Below are 21,215 nucleotides of genomic sequence, written 5' to 3' on the forward strand. Positions count from 1 at the left end.
CACAAACGTTTTGGTAAACTAGCAATCGTATTCAACTTCGTATCTAAAATTCTAAGTACAAAACAATCCGCCACGAACAGGACACAAGCTTATATTATATTATATTATATTATATTATATTATACCCTATTCATATATCGTACAATTATTTTCGCACGAGAGACAGTCGGCGAATTATCTCCAATCAGGGGGTTGTAGGGTACCTACATCGTATGCATTACATATCAAGTTACTTGAAGGTACATTTCTGGCCATTTGTTCCGTATGCGTTACGACACGTTCATAATCATTTGGTACGACGTTATTAGCCCCGCAAGACGTTTTCTTTTTTTGTTGTTTTCAATTTTCTTTGTTCAAGCAGATGAAAAAAATGAAATTGCAACAGCTTAATTTTTTTAATTCTATCGGTTGAATTTTACACACGTTGTTGTCGGTTTCACAGTTGAAATAAACAGAATTACATGATGCTGCGGTATTATAATGAGCAAAATACCAAACATGACGCATTTAATAAGGAATATCGCAAGTAAACGAATGACGTTGTAATTACGTCATAACAGTAAGCATAACTGATTAGGAAACGATCTATGTATGTATTTACATACATACTGCCTCTCGCGTGAATGTTTTTTTTTACTTTTTTCTTGTATTTCGTTCTAGTTTTTTTTCTTTTTCAATTTTTTTTTTCTTTTTTTTTCGTTTTTCTTTGGCTAATTTTTTTTTTCACTTACAGTAGTTGCCAGTGCCAAACGCACCAGCTATGGTGCAAAATGGTTTTTCACACCGTATCAAAGATCGGACTGACGTCCATCATAATATGTATGATTATTACATATACTGTAAATAATTCATATATAAGTATATGTATTATAGAAGTATGGTATATATATATATATATATATATATGTATAGTAATAGAACACATTTAGAGTTTGTTAATTTTTAGCAATCAATTTTGTTTTGATCACCAAAATTTCACATCAACAGCTGTGTTGCGTATAGGTATGACAGTATAGCGGTATGTGTAATATTATAAATAATTATAACAGGTGATAATGATAATAAATTCAAACAGAATTTAAACACAGTCGCCAAAATTGTATTAATATCACATCTATGACAATAACGTACGAAATTCAAAGTGTAATTTAGAACTTGAAAATTTTTTAAACAATCAATCTGCAGTTTATAATACTCGGCATTCAGGAAAATTTTCACATTTTCTTCTAATTTCTAATCAATTCTTGCGATATGAACAATGTATAATGCGATATATGTTATTGAAAATATACCATATACGTCGACGTGCAAAAGTTTATGGTATATAATAATAGATATTTAACTTTATACACATAGTCGTAATAGGATTATAGGTATGTACATATCACGCGGGAATTTAACAAATTTAAAATAAATTATCTAGATCGGTTGTATACAATTAAACAGTTCCTAGCCATGCAATGACTTGAGTTATAAACGGAAATTAAACGACAATTAGACCTATCATTTACCACGAAGAAGCGGACGCTGAACGCAGAGAATAGAATTCGCAGGCAGATCTGGGAAAAGAAATCCTATTTCATCGACGCATAGACGGTAAATATTTTACCCGCCGCATTAGCATCGATTCGCTGTATTTGCAAATACCTCGAAATCACCTGCGAGATTCTTCGTACACGGCAAGAAGAAATATTTACCGCCCATGCTATAACTGCGTATTCTCTTCAATAAACTGCCACGTCTCGCATTTTTCGGTGTGAGCGTATGATAAATTTTAAATTATAAGGTTTTAATAATTCATACTCTCACGCCTTGAAGTTTCGGCACGCTGCTGCCTCGTGGTCGAGAAGGCAAGGTTTGAAATAATAATAAAATATATATATATATGGGTATAATCTTCGAGTAATAAATGAATTGATATAGGAGATGAACGGTTAAACCAGGTTTTCCACACTACGTTTTATCCCAACTTTTTGAATTCAACTAATTCCTTTACTATTTTCGAAACTTCAATTTTCCTTCAACTGCACCACGAAACGCTTACAATATAATTGATAAAATAATACACGAATATTTATAATACTCCAAGTCACGGTACAGGCAGTTTTTTTTTTTTTTTTTAATTTTTCTTTTTTTTTAAATTTTTTTTAACGTAATTTGCATTATACTTGACACCAAACCACTCATAGCAATTTATTGAAGTACGAATGGAACGAAATATATTACTTAAACTTTATTGGCCAAATATTAGTGCATTTTTCACTCTTTTATTTTGGCCTCCAAATACCTACAAACGTGCGTCAACATGCACTATACTCGAATACTCTGTAGTTAGAAGATGTCTCGTCGTTATTTTGTACAGCAGAACAGTTTTGATAGCACAAATTAATTATCTCAACGACATATTTTTATACTGATTTGAATAGCTAATGTAAACACTCTACAAAAAATTCTATGCATAGGAATACGATCAGTATACGTATCATTCAACGTAATTAAATGCGATAGATGTATGGATTCAATATTGTTTGTAGTTGTAAATCAATGCCACGTGTGTATCAGCGTTGCGTGGTTTATTATTGAAATCAAATTTTTCTTCCCTTCTTTCTTGAAGCAAAATTCTCAAAAATAATAACCCGTTATCAGTTATGCCCAATCTGGTATTAAGTACAATTTATTTAAATAACATGAAAGGTTTTTGATTTTTTAACCCTCAGTTTCTTACTTTCTTTTTGTTCAATTATACTTGTATATTACAGATGTACGTATATTGGTTTATGGTTTACCCAACGGCGAATAAGTTTACGCTTTGCGGCTTAATTGTTGTTACCTGTTCGTTCAATTTTCCACGACCTTATACGACTACAGCGTATTGTGCACCACCCCTTTCGTACAAATCTTACAGACGTCCTTCGACACTGATTGTTAGATATGCTGATCAGCTTGCAAAAATTCCAGACAGGTCAAATGAGTGTGAAAAAAAGGACACAAAAACAGGTTTGTTTAGATCGTGTGAGGCTAAGCACACAAGCCGATGAGCGAAAATGTCTCGGTGAATAAATAATTCCGTTAACGAAGAAACAAACAATACGATTGCATGTTGCGAAAACAGGAGAATAAGTGACTATTAACAGCGTTACGTCAAACGAAGGAAAAACAGATCTGATAGTTAACGACGTCACTGGTTTCGCGATTTGGTTCTTTCGTTTCTAGGTCATTATGTTGGCACATATTGGCTGATAAATATACCGCCGCCACGTCGAAAAGAAAACTTGGCAATACAAATTCGAAGTTCTCGCAAAAATCGCTTTTAATAATAATTAAACCAATGAACAAGTTGAGTGCTTTGATGAAAATTTTCAAAAACACATATACGATATGCCTTCAACATATGTAATTATACTTTCCTCCGTACCACGACGGTCACGGTTTTGCGATCATCGGTGTTTAAATCTTTTTCTTTTTTTATCATAATAGCAAATATTCAGTCACGCTTAATTTAATTAAAAATATAATTAGCAATTAACATCAAAGCTCTTTTTTCCAAATATCTTGTATAGCAGTAGCCTACTTTACAGTTGCTGTGGGATTGATTTTTCATTTTATCATAATTCGCGATTATTCTTAAACCGTTGTATTATTATGTATTAAATAATTCATCGTTATTCTTGAATTATCATTAGTAATATCATTAGTTTTATTTTATTTTATACGTTTATATTAATGTGTATTATACGATTCGGAACAAACAGATCTTACACCGTCGGATTCTTTTATTACAATGTTTTCATTTTCTTTCTTATTTTTTCTTACTTGTCCCAATTGTGCGAACGATTTTTCGATTGTGCCCCCGTATAATATTATAATTTATATACATATCTATGGCTGTGATTCGCGCGAATTTTTATTCATAGATCATTTTTAGCCGTTCCACGCTAACAATACTTCCGACGTATATTTGCAAACGTCAAGCTACAACCGATTGGCCCGTATAATTAAACGATGTTAAAGTCATTCAATGAAGCACAAATTTCAATTTATTCTTGTAAAACTTACTTTCGTAATATGTACGTAATCCAAGCTTTTTAGAACTGTAATCTGGGCTATTGCCTGGCTTTAAATTCGATTCCAATACATATGCACACGCGTCACGTGTCTATAGCCGCGTATTTATTCGTAATTAGAACGTTAAACGATTCAACCGATATTTCTTCCTTTTTTTTTTATGGTTTTTGATTTTTTTTCTTCTTTTACTGTTTAGCAAAATTAACAGAAATTCAAACTATATTATTATCCATCCGATAACAGAAAAATAATACATTTTAAAGGGTAAAAAAAAGCCTATTCAGATCAGGCATGTATAGTATAATGTATATAATATGATTGAACCGAAACTAATTACTGCGAATGAATTATTCTATTTTTTTTTTTTTTTTTTTTTAAAGAAACGAGTCACCGTCCAACGTGCTGCTGTTAAACATCGAGATAAACATACAATAGGCACTAACTATATATACTATTATTTAAATATCTTACGCCAGTAGTTGACAAGTGTTCCTCGCTCCTCGATAATAATGAAACTATTCATATGTTACCCCTACCGAACAATTTTTAATATGACTCGTTTTTTATGCGTATACTTTTTCGTTCGTACTTACGGAGTAAAATACGATGACTATAATTATTGCACTGTAAATGAAGTGAAAAATTTTTGTTTCGTACGAACTGTATAATTTTAATTGTAAAATCAACTCAGCTGAAAATTTCTAAATTGTACTCTGAACTGTATAATGTAATACGCGTGATTACTGTAAGTAACTAATATCATCGTATTTTATTTTTATTTTTTTTTTTTATTTTTTTTTTTCTTGTAGAGCTGCAAAGTATAAGTTTAATTATCGGCGTAATTATTGGTGAAATCGAATTATTCACTCCGAGAGCTTTCCTATACGATTTTATTACACGACGTATCGTTGACGATATTGTTGTAATAATTTTTTTCCAGCCTTCTTTACGTGTTATATGTTGGAAAAAATCGACTTTCAACAACGATTCGATATTCTCGACTGCATACGTTGAGGTTGAACGTTACTCTTTGCTACTTTTTACGGTTCCTTTGCTACTGACGGAGCCTCCGGCTGGTGTGGAAGGCTTGGAGTGTTCACCGGAAACGAGAAGCATCGGAAGACCGCCGAGAACCATGCAAGTCCCCATGCAGAGAAAACAGACAGCGTAGCTGCCGGTTACGTCCCGCAGATACCCTAGAATTAATCGTCATTGTCTCGTTATTGAAAGAATATAAATATGCATCGGAGCTTGAAATGTATAATTCTCAATACGCCATTACGTAATGACGCAATTAAGGTAGGTATCATGTTTACTCTGACAGAAAATGATAAGGCCTCAAGAGGAGATACAACAACTCACTCTTTGTATAATTGTATTATTATTTTGTTTAACACTATACTATAGTTCTTATCGATGCAACTCTTCGTGACCCTGTAACGTTTTTTATACATATACACATAATATACGTTGTATATTTCATCGAGTAATCGCGGGATCAATTTATTGCACAAGAGACAATGTTTTTCTGGGCCACGTATTAAGTTAATGTCTTGATCTACAATATAATTAGCAGATTAGGTACGGTGTGTACTTGCATTTTTCACCGATGATATTTATTACGTTATTACTGTCCGTGATCATTCGAATAATAAATGTCACGTTGAAAACATTACGTTGAATTTATTATTCTCAATTTCGGAACCAGATCTTTCGTAGGTGATCATATATTTATTGCCGTATAATAACGTCGTTTACATTGGTATACGTCTTCAGACAATAATCGATCTAACGATGTTGTTCACGAGGCGATTTTACATCTTCAACGTCAACATCGTACGACGCTGACGTTACTTATTGTTAGACAAATAAAACACTCAGAATCAGCTGTTGAGTTACTTTTCTATCTAGTCCGCAGATGGTTGAAAGTATTAATTGCGACGCTTGATGGTCGATTTTGAATACGTTCTAATAAATTTATTCACGTTTTTCACTGTTATCTCAGTATCCAATTTATCCAGCAAGCTACTTTACACGTGTTTGCTAACAGTGCTGTAATATTTGACGAAAAGCGAATGGCCAGCAATTTGTAATTTTAAATTCGTTGTTTTCACTCGATTATACAACCGTTTACTAATAATCATAACAACGTACATCATCTTCGTCATTACGAGTGTTTCTCTGACCTTGTCTACCTTGGAAAGGGATAATGGAGGAACGGTTAATTGGAAATCCAAGTCTTATATACACGTGAATAGAAACAAACCGAAGTTACAGATATAATACTGCAGTATTTCTCGCCGATGACGTATAACAACGAAGCCAATTAAGTAGAGGTTCGCCCAGCTGGAGTAATTAATTAGTAGGTTCCGAAGCTTTACCGATAGCGTGCTTCTGAATAAATAAAAAATTGTAAAATTCTCTCGAGCGGTTCTCATTAATCGTATTTCTACGGTTCAAAGTTATACGTAGAATTCTACAGTCAAAGGCTTGACTCGCATTTTTCTCTCATTTTAGAATCAAAAAAATACAATCGAGGAATTTAATTTATTCAACTCAAGCGTGACGCAAGTCAATTTTTTTTCCATATCAGCTGCAGACGCCGCAGTATTTACGGCTATCATCTGTTTATAACAACTGTCTGATTATATACCTAGTCTCGACTGATAATTGCACGTATACTAAATATAAATTATCGATAAGTTGATTCCAGACGAGACTTTAGAATTCTACTTTTCAACAATAAAGGCTTTCAGCGAGTCTAGTATACAAACCAACTCTCAATTTTCTCCCACCTTAACTTGTGTCGTTCGAATTCTCTCAGATTCTCTTCATCCGGTAATGAAAATGCTATTTCATTCGTGTTCACTGTCGTTGCAGCAAACGACATTTTTTTCTTTTCCTAAGTTTTCATTCAAGATCTCTCCACATTCAAATCAACCATTGTTTTCACACACTACCAATTACCGCAAGCTCGATCCATAAGGGGACTGTGAGTCCGGTCGAAATTTGTAAAACCGACAACTTTCTAAAAATATCTTGCTTAGGAGAGTTAACGAACTCGTGTATCGCAAAAATATCGTTTCATAGGGATAAACGAGAGCCGGTGCCAAGCGGATAGTTTACGTTTAGCTGTAATATTGGCAGCCACCGAGTGTTTCACATTCCTCGATGTGCTTCCGCTCACGTGTTTTAGCTGTACCGATTCCTGATCAATAGCAGTCGTGGCCGAGTGGTTAAGGCGTCTGACTAGAAATCAGATTCCCTCTGGGAGCGTAGGTTCGAGTCCTACCGACTGCGAGCTTTTTTTTCCTACGCAAGTTTTTATTTCAGCCGGCCGTTAGATGATCCACAAAGCTCGTTTTAAGGCTTGAGAATATGGGATGATTGATCGTGACTGCGACGTCGGTTTATTGAAAAGTATCCTGATTTTGCACAGTAAGCATAATTTTTTATATCTGTTGCTTCGATGCTTTCAAACTTTTTCTAACGCACTGCAGTTGCATCAGCTGATATTCAATTTTACCGAACAGATGTCGAAATTACGCGCTCTAGTAACGCGTGTAGTGAAATTCAAGAGTTTTTCGCAGGCACAATGTACAGAAGGCACCAGACTGTTTCGTAATTGTTCTGATTATTGTACAAACAATCCGTTGTGTGAACCGTAAGAAATCCAAGGACCTCCGTGATCGTGAACTGCGTTACAATTTCACTCAAACAGCATCGATTCTTGCCGTATAGCGTAAGTGTGTTCGTGAATTTTTCCAAATGTGCCTAGTCCCGGCAATTACGTGGTCAGCTTGAGGTCAGTTGGAGCGTTCACTTTCCTTATCATCACGCTTTAGCCACCTTTCAGACAATTAACAATTATGGGATACTGAAACCTGAAAAATCGGAACAAAATCAACCACAATAAAGACGATAAGAAAATTAAATTTGGATAATAATAATGCCTAAAATTTATGAATAAATTGCTTAAGCCAAACATTGTTTGAAAAATTTGTAGGGATTGTTTTTTTCTTATCATGTGAAATGAGTTGGTTGATTTTACTGAACACACATGAATTTTGAAAGAATTTTCTCATTACATTGAAATTTCCGTGTTCAAAGATTTTAAATTTTGAAAAGTATAGGAAAAATCGTGAAATTTGGATATGTTTTCGTAAAAACGTTCTAAATTACAATTAAGAAGTTCCCAGGGCATTGAACGAATAGTTTCGTAAATACAGTTTTAACAAATTTTCGAAAACGGAAATTTCAAAATACTGAGAAGATTCTTTAAAAATCCATGTATATTCAGAAAAATCAACGAACTCATTTTACATGATAAGAAAAAAACAATACCTACAAATTTTTTAAACAATGTTTGGCCTAAACAATTTATTGATCAATTTTAGGCATTATTATTATTCAAATTTAATTTTCTCGTCGTCTTTATTGCGTTCGATTTTATTCTGATTTTTATCTTATCGTAAAGTATTTAATATTCTCGACGAAACTCACTTTTGGTTAAGAATGTATAAGCAGTACATCCTTAAGGCTCAATTATATAAGGTAGTATAAGTGCTGTAATATTCAGGTGCTTGTATTTCAGCGTAATCCTTTTAATCCCAATAATTAAATGCACCCAGATTTTGTAGAATGAAGTGGTAAATGGAGTAAAAATTTTCAGACAATTTTCATAAAATATCTACTCGGAATATCCTTCGAGGCCTCAATTATTATACTCTGTGCCCACGCAAGTACAACATCTTAATTCTGAGGAAGCGATGTATTAGAACCGCGGTAACGAGTCGCACACTCTGTAAATTTTTTCCAAGTATCACTGTGTGAGATCAACGCCACTAGAGGATCACCCCGAAATACGAGCTGACGAAGGAATTCAAAGAGGTCATTGACTCCGTGAGGTGCGGCATCTTCCGTATCTCTCTGTCTAATTCAAAGCCGCGGTAAAATTCTTTTCCTGGATCAATAAAAGTGTTGAAATTATACGAGTAAGAGATTTTATAAATCAAATGGTCCAAGCTTTATTGAACGAGAATCAGCGACACGAATGTAAAAAGCTGCTTGAATCCGACTTAACTTACTAAGAAACCGCTAATCGTAAGTTTAATTAATTACAAGATGCGAATAAGATTTCATTATAAATTATCGTCGTTTCTCCTAAATTAGTGACCTCGATACGTTAAGCAAGCAAACTCTGATTCATGCAAGAGTGAGTAATGGTTGAATCGATTTACATTGCGCAGCAATTGGCTCCATGGGATTCGCGTGATTCGGTTCAGTGTAAAATAGACAATGTTACTCACAATGTAGCGAATTGATCTATCAATGCAACGGTGATTTTATGGCAAATCCGTTCCAGAATGATTTTAATTATTAAATCGCGTACACTATGAACCATACTGAGATTGACATTTTTCAAGAACGCGGATTCGCTGATTAACTCTGAATTGTAACCAATTTCTCTACGCATCAGTAATTGGTAAACGGAGTTTAAGAAATTAAGGTATTTTTTTCACCTCTGTAATCACGGGAGCAGCTGCCTGCTCTTGTTTTCTAATTGCTATAGCTCTGGGGCTTCCGAGTTACGAAAATATCGAGCAGCTCGCGAATGCAAGCATATCGGCGCATTGCCGATTCTTCGTGGCAGAAAATTATTTTTTTCAAATGATTTGTATCAGCCTAAAGAAACACTCGCAAATAGTTTTTAGACAAGTTAGAAATTGCAATGGAATACCGTGTCCCATTAGCCTTTTGAGTTATAGTGGTAAGTATTCTTACACCTATTTTATGTCCATTTTTGGTATATTTAGAGAACTTTTCAACGTTTTTTTGCTATTTCTGGTAGTATGCTAATAGGTTTTCAATACCCGAGATTATTGGGATATGGTTTGAATTATTATTGTTAAAAACAAATTGATTGAAAAAAATCGTGAAATTTGAAGGAATAATTCATTGCCGAGAAAGTTACACCTCTACACATATATATGTCTTACATAAATTATAAGCTTCCGGGGTCGCTGATTACGAATCTGAAATCGGGTTTAAAAAATTCAAGTTAACGGATCCAATAAAGCGAGGAAAAATTTCAAATTCACTAGAATCCGGAGAAAAAACTCTGTCCAGGAGTTTTTGGGGTCACTGATTACGAATCTAAAATCAGATTTCAAAAATTCAGTACAGAACATTCAATCAGCATCACCAAAAACTTTTGCATGGAGTTTTTTTGACCGTATTCGATCAAATTTCAAACCTTCCTCCAGTGTATTGGATTCACCAACATGAATTGTTGAAATCTGATTTCAGATTCGTAATCAGCGACACCAAAACCGTAGAATACTATCTTGTTGTGAAAGCTGCCACAGCGCAATAATGTAGTGTGACTCAAAGAGTTAAAGCTCCGTGCTTTTGTATGAATCACGTTCTTAGACACGTGGTTTTAACGGTGAGAACAAGAGTTGTATAAATTCTCATGTAACTAGTTTCATTCCGTAACTAGTTTCTTGTATGATTAAAACCTCATCACGTAACTAGTTTCGCAAAGCAAAGTGAAACAAAGAGGAGTGGAAATAAAATGAAAAGAGTCAAGCTTGCAGGTAATTGCGGTTTGTAATAGGTTTGCGACAAAACCAGGACTACTACCACATATTCTCCGTACCGTATGATATATGAAAACCCGTCGAGAGCAGAAAAATATTCCTAATGATAATTAAGGCCAGGAACTTCGCCACGCGTTTGATTCACGTCAAGAACTTTCATACACACATACTGTGTATGAACAGACAAATATCTGACAATGAATGGAAACGGTGGAATCCGGCGAGAAAGCTTCTCTTCCACGTGTGTGAGAAACGCTGAAAACAATTGATTGAGCCGAAACCAGCATAGACCGAATTGACGATACCAAAGACAACCTTTGTACATATGTTATACATAAAGTAATAGACATGTAGCACGGATCCGTGAATAAACCCAAGATCAATACCGCGTCAAGATACTGTAACGAAGTTGTATCCACACCCCTTATACACCCTGGCACGGCTAATACCGTTAGCAATGTTTATCCATCGTCATTCGTCCATCTATGTATACGATTGCTCAGCAAACAGATATTATTGTAAAAACGGACAGTCTCGAGACTTTGACACGAGAAAACCTTTTCCCCACTCGGGCCGAAACGTCAACAATTTATCGATTGTTCTGTTTTAAATAATGACCTCCAAAGCCAAGATTACCATTTCAATTCAACACTCTGAGGTCAAGAAAATACTATTCATCAAAACCTTTTCCATTTACATCGATTTTGCCCAAATTTATCTTCGCTCCGAGATTCCTTCGGTTTAACGTATCTGCTTCAGTTACGCAGGAAGAAACCTTATATTCCGGTACGCGTAATCCCTGATTGTCCTTGATAACAATACAACGGTGACGCACAGTAATGTTAATTGATACCTTCCCCGTCCGGCTACCATCTTCTCTGTAAGAAACAAAACGCGAGTTCGATTCTATGCGAATTATGTGACGATAACCGGCGATGAAGTTGAAGGGAGAGAATGGGCGTCGTTGTCACGTAATTCGTATGGAATCGAACCCGCATTTTGTTTCTTACCGAGAACAGGGTAGCCGGATGGTTAAGGCACGAATGAACGTTACTATACAAGCTAACCAAATTCTCATGTCTAGCAATGAGATATATTTACTTTACCTGCCAGCGGTGGAATGGAGATGCCACCCACGCTCTGGAACATCCTAACGAGACCGTAGCTGGAGGATATCTTATCGGTTCCGTACTGATCCGCAAGCAGGACCGGCACGAGAAGGAACCAGCAGCCGAGGCAAAGACCGTACATGCCAACTGAACATGCCAGAACGTAGAAAGAATGGGCCATCGGTATGGCGAGGACTGCAACTCCGGCACCCACAATGCTGCGAACAGTTAAAAAGAGTGTTCAAGCTTCGGTCCGTCGTCGATTACATTTAAAAATGGTTGAAATTGTATATTAAAATGTCATCGAAGCAAGAACTAAGGTTATTTTCATCGTGCGCTCAAAATTATATTCTTTAATTGCGGTAGAAAAATGACTTTATCAATATGTTAAAGTAACCCGACAAACCTGAACACTTTGCCCAAAGTAAGTCTGAAAGCGTTTTGTGGACACATTATTGACAAACTTTCAATTACCGATCGCTCTTACGATACGTTATATCTACTGCAACATGCGAAACGCAAAGTTTTGCCTAGCATTCAACATTTCACCGGCATTTTTGCTGTCAACAATTTCCTTGGTAAATGGATCTAACTAATATATGGTAACGATTCAATCTTACAATTAGTCACGCAATAGTTTATACTTGAACCAACTTTCACGTGTATGTAAGTGTTGTTTTAGCTAAGTGCCCCAGTATCGTGATATCTCCGATTAAGCGAACGACACGATCAGTCAACTGATACTTAATTTATGGTTACCTGAACGGTAATGAACAGTCGGTAATTGTAAAACTTGAATCCGTTGGGAATAAGTCAGTGCTACTATACATGCGAACTTCAAAAATTATCATAATCATGTATTTCTTGTACAATACGTAAGAGAGTTGTAACTTTTACCCAGATTATTTACAATTGGAATATAACTGTCAAGATTGAGAAGAGAGTAAAAATATACGGTATTGCGAACCCCACTCATACTTCCCATTAGGGCAAATCTATTGGAAAGCTTTATTCGACCTGGCTGTGTCCTTGATATTGTTAGATTAAAGAGCCTTACCTTCCGATGTATCCTTTTCGCCTGTCGAAGAGCTGCAAATCGGATAACCATCCCAATCCGAGTCTTCCACAGAGATCAAGAACGGCAGATATCGCAACGAGATATCCAGCTTCCGTTTTGGTATATCCCGCGGCATGTACGTACGCCGGTAAGTAGTAAAGCATGTAAGGACTACCGGTGGACATTAAGCTTACGGACAAGCACATCATGATGAATTGAGGATCCTTGAGAAGCGACAAGTCGATGTAGCGGGTGATTTTCTGGGCGAAAGTCTTCGCCGGCTCCTCGGGCAGTGGTTGATTGTTCGTTACTGGTATTTGCGTGATGACGGGAACGGAGGATCTCAGAGAACGAAGGGAGGACCTCGCCTTGTAAACGCACGTTGAATCCGTCGACAGGTCTTCGACGCTGTGAAGAATGCTGGAGCTACGGATCTTCGATATCGGTTTCATTCTCAGAGCCTCGCCCATGATGTCCTTCTCCTCGTCGCTGTCCGTAAGTTCTACGGCCACCACTCCGTTCTGGTGAAAGAGTTCGTTCAAAAGATTGTGCCGAGTAGTGGCGTCGTTCGCGAAGAGGAGGTCGAGCTTCTGCTGCTTCGACGGCAACGGCTCCTTGACCACCTCCGATTTTTCATCATCTTCGTCCCCTTTTTCAGCGTGATCCTCAACGCAGTTGTCCTCCAACGGACGGTAAAGGGTCGCGCTGACGCACACGTGCAGCATGCAACCACCCAGGAGGAGTATCGTACCGTGGAATCCAAAATTGGCAATAAGCCTCTCGATCAGCAGAGGGAAAACAAAGCTTCCGGCTGCCGTCCCAGATACGCAGATACCATTCGCCAGGGCGCGATGTTTGTCGAAGTACTGAGATACGATCACGATTCCCGGGGTTGTCGAGAGGCCTCCTCCTATGCCTGGTTCAAGAAAATCCATTTCGTTTTACGAAATATAATTTATACGGGACAGCCGCGTATTTCGGAAAGAAACCGACTGCCTCGCTACAGAATTCATGGAGTATATACGTTCGTATTAATCGTCCAAAGCGGATCTTTCCTCGGCCATTGAATCGAAATCAAACAATTCTCTGAATTATATAACAGCGGCGATACGATACGGCGTTATGCAAACCTAATTATGTACGTGTAAATTGTGAAAGTTCGGAAGGAAGTTTGTTCAAGCTTGTTACGATAAGACGCTGATTGCAACTTCAGAGGAAAGCCCAATCAGATCGCGAGCACGCATGAGCTTTTTTCGGAATTTCATTGAAGAACTATATAGGGATAAAAATACAGAGCAAGTCTGCAACGGAACAGTCCGAGACCTTGTTTCAAGTTATGTAGCTAATTACTACGATATCGACCTGCCGTTGCTGCAAACGTTTGCGGAGATAGCTGTATACACACACACACACACATACACGTGCAATGTGACCTTGGCTCTCAGGGTCGAGGCCTCGTGTAACATCCACCTGTATTTACGTCATCGCGAAACACGGTTATACCTATTCGTTATACTCTGCGACGAGAGAAATGGTGCAATTTTAACGGAAAATATACGAGTTCTTGTAGTACCGAGGAATTGAAAAAACAAACGGAGAGCAGATTGTGCAATGTAAAATGCATACGTTGATGATTGTTGTCACAGGCAATACTCTTTGTTTTCTTTCGGATAATCCAAAAATCCATAGTAATTCTATCACCCAGTGAAAACTGATCGATGAAACTTTATTTTCGCTCAACGAACATGTTTCACAGATCGATTTGATTGAGACACAACGGAGTTGTATAGCCTCTTCAAAGTTGAACGCGATATCAGACCCGCTGCTTGAATTCTACAGAAATCTGAAACACTCGACCGATATCGATGTACCCGTCTTCGTTCTCAAGTGTCATTTTGGATTTGAAGAGTTTGTAACAATTTTCAAGATTGCTCATTACTCCGGCATATCGTATTCGATTTCATATTCTTTTTCAAGATATAAGATGTATACTTTACGTTCCTCGCAATCTGTTAAATCTGAGAACTAATTACTATCGACGGTGATTATCCAGCTATCATTTCACGTTTCACAGATTTTATTTGAGAGTCATACAAACTCAATGTGTTTGAATAAAAATTGGTTAACTTTTATACAGCACTCGACCGTTCAATTACGAAGCTTTCACGTTCAAATATTTACTTGCGCTAATATTGATCGTGCTGATCTGTGAGACTTTTTAGTTTATGGGTATAACAATTATGAAGCTTTGTGTAACTTGCGTATACATAACCCGTGGACTGTATGTATATACTATGTAAATAAGCTATATACGATGTTTTCACTATGACACTAACCAGTCAATACACCAAAGGTGAAGAATAGATGAACCAGACTAGTGGCAAAGTAGCTAATGGTTAGTCCAAGAGCGCAGAAGAGTCCTCCAACGAAGACGACGGAACGACAACTGTACTTTTGGCACAACATGCTAGTCACTGGAGCTGTAATCAAATCAGAAAGAGGAGAGTTTGAATCTTAGCACAGTAGCTGTATATTACGTAGATGATCATGAGAATACAGATGTATTGTATACATATATATAATGTGATATTATGAGTATATTGTATGCGTCGACAGGATACGTCGCAGTCTAGAAACACGTAGAAATTAAAAATCGATGTACGTATACACATAGAACAAAAAGTAAAAGACCAAGAGTGACATATTGGATAAAGGTTTCGCCACAAGGCGAACCGAAGCTTCGCGTCGTGACGCCGTGAAGCCTTGCAAGCTTAATTCTTGGTACATGCATACACACATACATACGTGCGTACATGCACTTTATGCACGACCCTATATTGGTTATACTCTTCGTCGTTGAAGAGAACGCATAGTGTAAATAGATCAACGTCGGTTGGGAAATTGAACTAGAGACATTTTTGAAAACAGAGATAATAAGGAAATGGAACAGTCTTGAAGTTTCGTCAATTGTAAGAAGGTATGAAGGTATCTTGACTGCATTTTTTGGAAAAAATTAGGGGGATTTTGAATCCTTCTCCCAATGTAGGCGAGGATTCGAGGATGAACACCCGCAAACTCAATATTTGGAAAAAGAAAAAAATCCGTTTAAAAATTTTAGCAGTGTTATTTGTGCCAATCATGGTGAACACGAATGAAACAACAACTTTACTTAATAATAGAAATGATTGGGAGAAAAATTTAAATAACACATACGAGGATATCAAAAATTTGAGAAAAGATTTATAATTAGAATCTTAAACGCTTAAACTATGGTGTTTTTGATCTGATTCCAATTTTATTGGGCTCATTTTGCTCGCCGGCCGAATCTCCACCAACTGTTTAAAAAACATTTAAAACATCTTGTATTATATATTGTATATAGTACAGTTGGAACACGCAAATGCAATTGCTGCCGAACATTACCTAACATTGTTGTACCCTACTTAAAAAAATCTATGTTTATCGACTATCGAGATTACTATGGGTAAAAACATTTTTAGGCAATCTCTGGAGATCTGTATGGCAAACAAAATGAACACGAACTTATGAGAATCGGTATCAGAATTTAAATATTTTGAACATTCCATTTATGAAGCCTTATCTCAAAGTCTTTATGCATCTTATTGTTAGCTTGTATTATTCGAATTTGCTTAAAACCATGTCTATTGCATGGTAGAGATGTTGTTTCATTTTCGGTCACCGTGCTTGTTTCAAATAACATTACTCGAAATTTTTTAACGATGTTTTCTTTCTCACGAAGGAAAAAATCAGGCCTTATCTTAAATTCCCGTACTTTTGAAACTCTCTGACTATTAACTCTAATGGTAAATACGGCACGATGGATGGTACGAACGTGGACGGAATTTCTTGTGAGGGTTGGGCGGTTTGTGGTAGCGTCGCTGAAAACATCGATTACCTCAAATAACTCGTCTATGCGGTACCGTTGCATGACTGGCCGGCAGGAAACTAGACCCCAGTCCCCGATCGTTCGCAAACGCACACAGTTATAAAAAAACACACACCTGTAATATCTACGTCTATGTATAATGTATAGGTAAAAATCTATACGTTACAATGCCAGCAATGATTAACTTTCGGCGATAAATTGTCAATTGGCATTGGTGATGCGGTGATTAACACCCAGTTCCTCCTGACTCTTTCATTACTTCAAAGATTTTCAATTATCGCTGTTACGCTTATAATTCAATACTCATAATCAGTCCAGATATAACCGTGACCATAATTTTTTAATACAATGAATAATATGTTTTCTTTGCGTGAGGGCGAAAACTGGAATTGATTAAGAGCTAATTCATCTCGAGCTTAATGTACTCAAATGAAAACAAAAATGTTGAATCCGATTTTTGAGATTGTTTGGTTGCTGCGCGAATAAATTTGCTTCACAATTCCTGTCTCCTTCGTCAATTTTCCAGATGTGTAAAAAATTATAATCCTACAACAGTGACTCCGTATTAAAATTGACTGTGTAAGGATCCGCAGAGAATATAATTATATAAATATTCTTAATAATGAATATCAAATTTTGTAGGAGTAAATTTACCGTCGGTCTCGTGAAATAATTGTTCCTTTATCACATGGAAAGTTCATTTTATAAATGGAGTTATCAGTTCGTTGTACACAAAGTTGCTCGAATACCGGTCATTATACCTATAATTTCGAATGACTTTAAAAAACTGTGTCAACACATTCTGGTCAACTTAAATATATGAAATACAAACACACAGATAAAAAAATCATGGAAGTTTGGCATTCTATTATACGTACACGGATTTGCCTATATTTTTCACGTAAGTTTTTATTGATTTGCAAAGCATCGCGATAATCCCGAAACTTGAGAACTCCCGTTAGCACATTCGAATGTTAATGAAGGAAAGCGAGGTTGTCGATTTGCAATACTTGCGGATGGTATGAAAAATTATTCTTATCTTGACGTAAACGTACTACGCATATCACCTTTGATTTACGTGATGACACGAATTTCAATTTGTGCGGTAGCGTAATCGCCGCGGTGTAACAAAGCTGTGAAGAAAGTAGAAAAAAAAATTCCTGTGACCCCGACGTGATTTGAACACGCAACCTTCTGATCTGGAGTCAGACGCGCTACCGTTGCGCCACGGAGTCCTTGTAGAAGCTCGATTCACTGTCAGAACTTGGCTGAAGAATTATTTCGAATGTAATGATACTCGGCTCTAATCTCATTGCGATAACTAACCAATCAATAAATCGACAAGCAATCGCGCGATACGATCGAGATGTCAGATTAGAATTTGAGTCAATTTATTTTCACATATTTCTGTAAGATATTTAAGAAGATAGAAAAGTTGATGACCAACGGTTCCTCCTGTAATCCTTGAGTATTTTTTATTTATTTGTTTATTTTTCTTATAAGAAGTAAACCTTTTTTTTATTAGACTTCTCAAAAAATACAAAAGGAAAAGTCAAACCGTATTGACGCAACTCTCGCAAATGAATTGCGATGCACTTGATCATCCAAGGTTACATTATATTTGCAGCGCGTATTTCGCAACGATTGGCAGTCTAATTTGTGCTTGCAATAAAAACTCCAATTTCTTCTTTTTTTTTCTAACAAACGATCGCAATTACTGTGTCTATTTTCTCCTGCAGCACCGACCGAATCGTGTAACGTTCGTCCAGGACGGATCGATGAATTCCGCAACTCTACCAATCAGCCATATGATTCTATGTTTGATACAGATGTGCTACACATAAAAAAGTGGCATAAAAAATTGTCACGACAGGCAAAAACTGTAACCGTAATTTCGTCTGATTACTATCAGAGTCGGCGTACGATTAACTTTTGAAGGTGAATGGATACATTTGTGGCTCTACCAAATAACAATTTCAATTATCCGCAGAAATGCAAAGAAGCTCTTTCAATTCGGATAACACAGTTTTCTTCTATATTACTTAGAAAAAGTTCAGCGAAAACGCTGCTTTCAATCTCGGTAAATTAATCTTTGTTCAGGGGCGTACGTGTCGACATAATTCAGGCCATCATGTTCAACGGGTTGACACAAAGAAGGTAATATGTGTTTGCACGCGTGTCATTGGACCCTTACGGGTCGCTAGACTTTACACATTATTTACACAGTGCGACATACACCGCTGAGGAAATACACCATTTCATATAATTTATGGTCTTTGCGACCTGATTAAAATTTTCCTTCCAAACTCGTGCGAACTCAACGTTGAATTAGGATCAAAAATATAGTGAGGTACATGATGAATTACCTAACGAATTTTCTCATTGTCTATTTCTTGACTCGTACACGTGATAACCTGCAGTTTCGCTCCGTCCATTTGGCAAGTACCAGTTATTGACCCTGTCCCAATTATACATCATTTTTGGTTGTATATGTTTGATCCTTAGTTCTAAAATCACAAAACAATAAATTTGTAGTATCTAACCCTCTAGCAACTGGTTGTAATCATCGAGAAATTCACAATTTGTGCCGTAAGTTTATGATTTTGAAAAATAAAAGAGTCATTAATTGGGGATAAACGTGTCGATAACTGGTAGACTTACCTTACGCAGGGTATCTACTACTTCGCAAGTGGACTGATCAGGCGTCTGCATTGATCGTTCGTGCGAAGACATGCATAATTATGTATAACACATTCTGTGATACCGCAACGCGCAAATGAATAGATATGAACGTTTCTACCGAGTAACGATTACATGTATATAAGTATCTCATTCTCGCTCATTTCCATAGTCCGACTTTCCTTGGACTAAAAAAGTAACGCAACCCGGCTTGCTTAATATTATCAGAGACACTCAATAATTCATACCCTAAAGAAATTTCATACCTGGTTAAAAGAACGTATAGGACAATAGCTCAGATTAATATGCTGAAGTATGTAAAAACTGACAGTCCTGTATCGAATTTTTCCAGCCGGAAATGCCACGTTATGTGAGTAGAAATTTTGGAGATTGAAAGAACAATAATTTTCTTAAGCAAGCTACACGTGTCATCAAATCATGATAGCGAAAATCCGCATTACGCGTGCAAACGATTCTGCGTACTTGTCGTACCGTTTCCGCAAAGCACAAATGCAACGCGGCATGGCGTCCTGCGCACGTGCAGTTTCATAATGATAACATGCTAAAACAACCGCCGGGGCCAAGGGAATTCGTCTTGAGGCAGGGCGCTCAAGGTTCAAACGCCCTTTGGCGGCGTAACTTGCGGGATTAATTTGTCTACACGGAGATCAATCCGGATCGGAGAACTCTCACAAGTTGCAGGTGTACGTACTACGTTATAAGAGGTCGATGACGTCGCAGTGTACGTATAAAAGATATAAGAATATGGTTGAGAGATGAAGTGTGGATCATTGCGAGGTGGCGTAGGTATGAAGATTTTACGAGGCTCTTGTTCTGTTTATTATTATTATTGTTGTCGTTGTTGTTTGACGTTTTTTTTTTTTTTTTTTTCTTTCTCTACGACGCGACGTGTCTCTGGATAAGAGAATGAACTCACCCAAGGCGAGACAAAGACACGAGAGAATCGCCGGTATCCAAGAGGCTACAGAGGCCGAGGAGTCCCTGAAGGTCTCCATCACCTCGACGTAGAGCACTCCGTAGGACTTGACGAGTCCCGCGACCCAGAACTGAACGAAGAAGGCCCCAAAGACGACAACCCATCCGTATCCACCGTCGAGGGGTATAAGGTTCGGATTCTTCGGCGGCGACACCTTCTTGGGCTTCTTGGCCCGAGGGCGATACCGTGATGAGCGAAGCTCCCTGGACTTGGCGATCAGGGGCCTCGCGGTGAGGCTCGAGATGGTCAGGAGATTGTCGTTGTCCTCGTCCTCGATCGTCTCCGGGGGACTGACGTGCGGCGGTACCAGCGGCGTCGAAGTCGCGGTGACCTGGACGAGGAGGGACCCGGGTCTCTTCGGGGATGGCATCCCGTTGTTGAGGTCGAAGACCGGGGCCGAGTGTATCGAAAAGAGGGATCCCAGCTGGTTCTGCTGGTTCATATTCTCGTCGATGACGGGGCCGACCGCCTCCTGAGACGCGGTCGCGGTCGGCCCTGACCCGAGTCCCCGATCGACCATACGACACGATTCTTGAAAGCTCCATTCTCTGGGCAGCGACATTTTTCTTCGATTCTCTCGGCGTAAGAACCGAAATGCATTGGAGTGGTTTTATGGTTATTCCCTTCCTGCGTATAAACTGTTTATTGTTGGGCTCTCGGATCAGACACCGGGGTCGTCGACGAACACTTGCCGCTCAGCTGCTGGCCTACGGGTGACTGTCTTCGCGCATCCAACCAACCCCGCTACGCGTATCAACCAGATACGAGAGGGTGTAACAACAGCCCGAACTCGTTAACG

General features: G+C 37.6%; 1 protein-coding gene and 2 non-coding genes across 3 annotated transcripts; 1 reads left to right on the plus strand and 2 right to left on the minus strand.

Annotated features, from left to right (window-relative positions):
* Nucleotides 1-264: 264 nt before the first annotated feature.
* Nucleotides 265-21,149, minus strand: LOC124303110 (monocarboxylate transporter 12). The gene is made up of 5 exons (XM_046759928.1): nucleotides 20,357-21,149; nucleotides 15,170-15,313; nucleotides 12,834-13,749; nucleotides 11,774-11,994; nucleotides 265-5,261 (listed from the first exon to the last, which is right to left on the minus strand). Exons 1-5 carry the CDS (start codon nucleotides 20,976-20,978, stop codon nucleotides 5,089-5,091), a joined length of 2,076 nt encoding a protein of 691 aa, XP_046615884.1. The 5' UTR covers nucleotides 20,979-21,149; the 3' UTR covers nucleotides 265-5,088.
* On the plus strand, nucleotides 7,284-7,365 carry Trnas-aga (transfer RNA serine (anticodon AGA)). Its single transcript has one exon. It is a non-coding gene; the product is annotated as a tRNA-Ser (tRNA).
* Nucleotides 17,904-17,975, minus strand: Trnaw-cca (transfer RNA tryptophan (anticodon CCA)). The gene has a single exon. It is a non-coding gene; the product is annotated as a tRNA-Trp (tRNA).
* Nucleotides 21,150-21,215: the final 66 nt, after the last annotated feature.

The sequence above is a fragment of the Neodiprion virginianus genome, chromosome 4 (genome assembly GCF_021901495.1).
Source record: "Neodiprion virginianus isolate iyNeoVirg1 chromosome 4, iyNeoVirg1.1, whole genome shotgun sequence".
Taxonomy (NCBI): domain Eukaryota; kingdom Metazoa; phylum Arthropoda; class Insecta; order Hymenoptera; family Diprionidae; genus Neodiprion; species Neodiprion virginianus.

Coding starts and splice junctions, on each gene's coding strand:
- LOC124303110 (XM_046759928.1), bottom strand. CDS start 20,978: ATGTCGCTGCCCAGAGAATGGAGCTTTCAAGAATCGTGTCGTATGGTC. Junction 15,314..20,356: donor GTGTCTTTGTCTCGCCTTGG/GTGAGTTCATTC, acceptor ATTTGATTACAG/CTCCAGTGACTAGCATGTTG. Junction 13,750..15,169: donor CACCTTTGGTGTATTGACTG/GTTAGTGTCATA, acceptor TTCTTGAACCAG/GCATAGGAGGAGGCCTCTCG.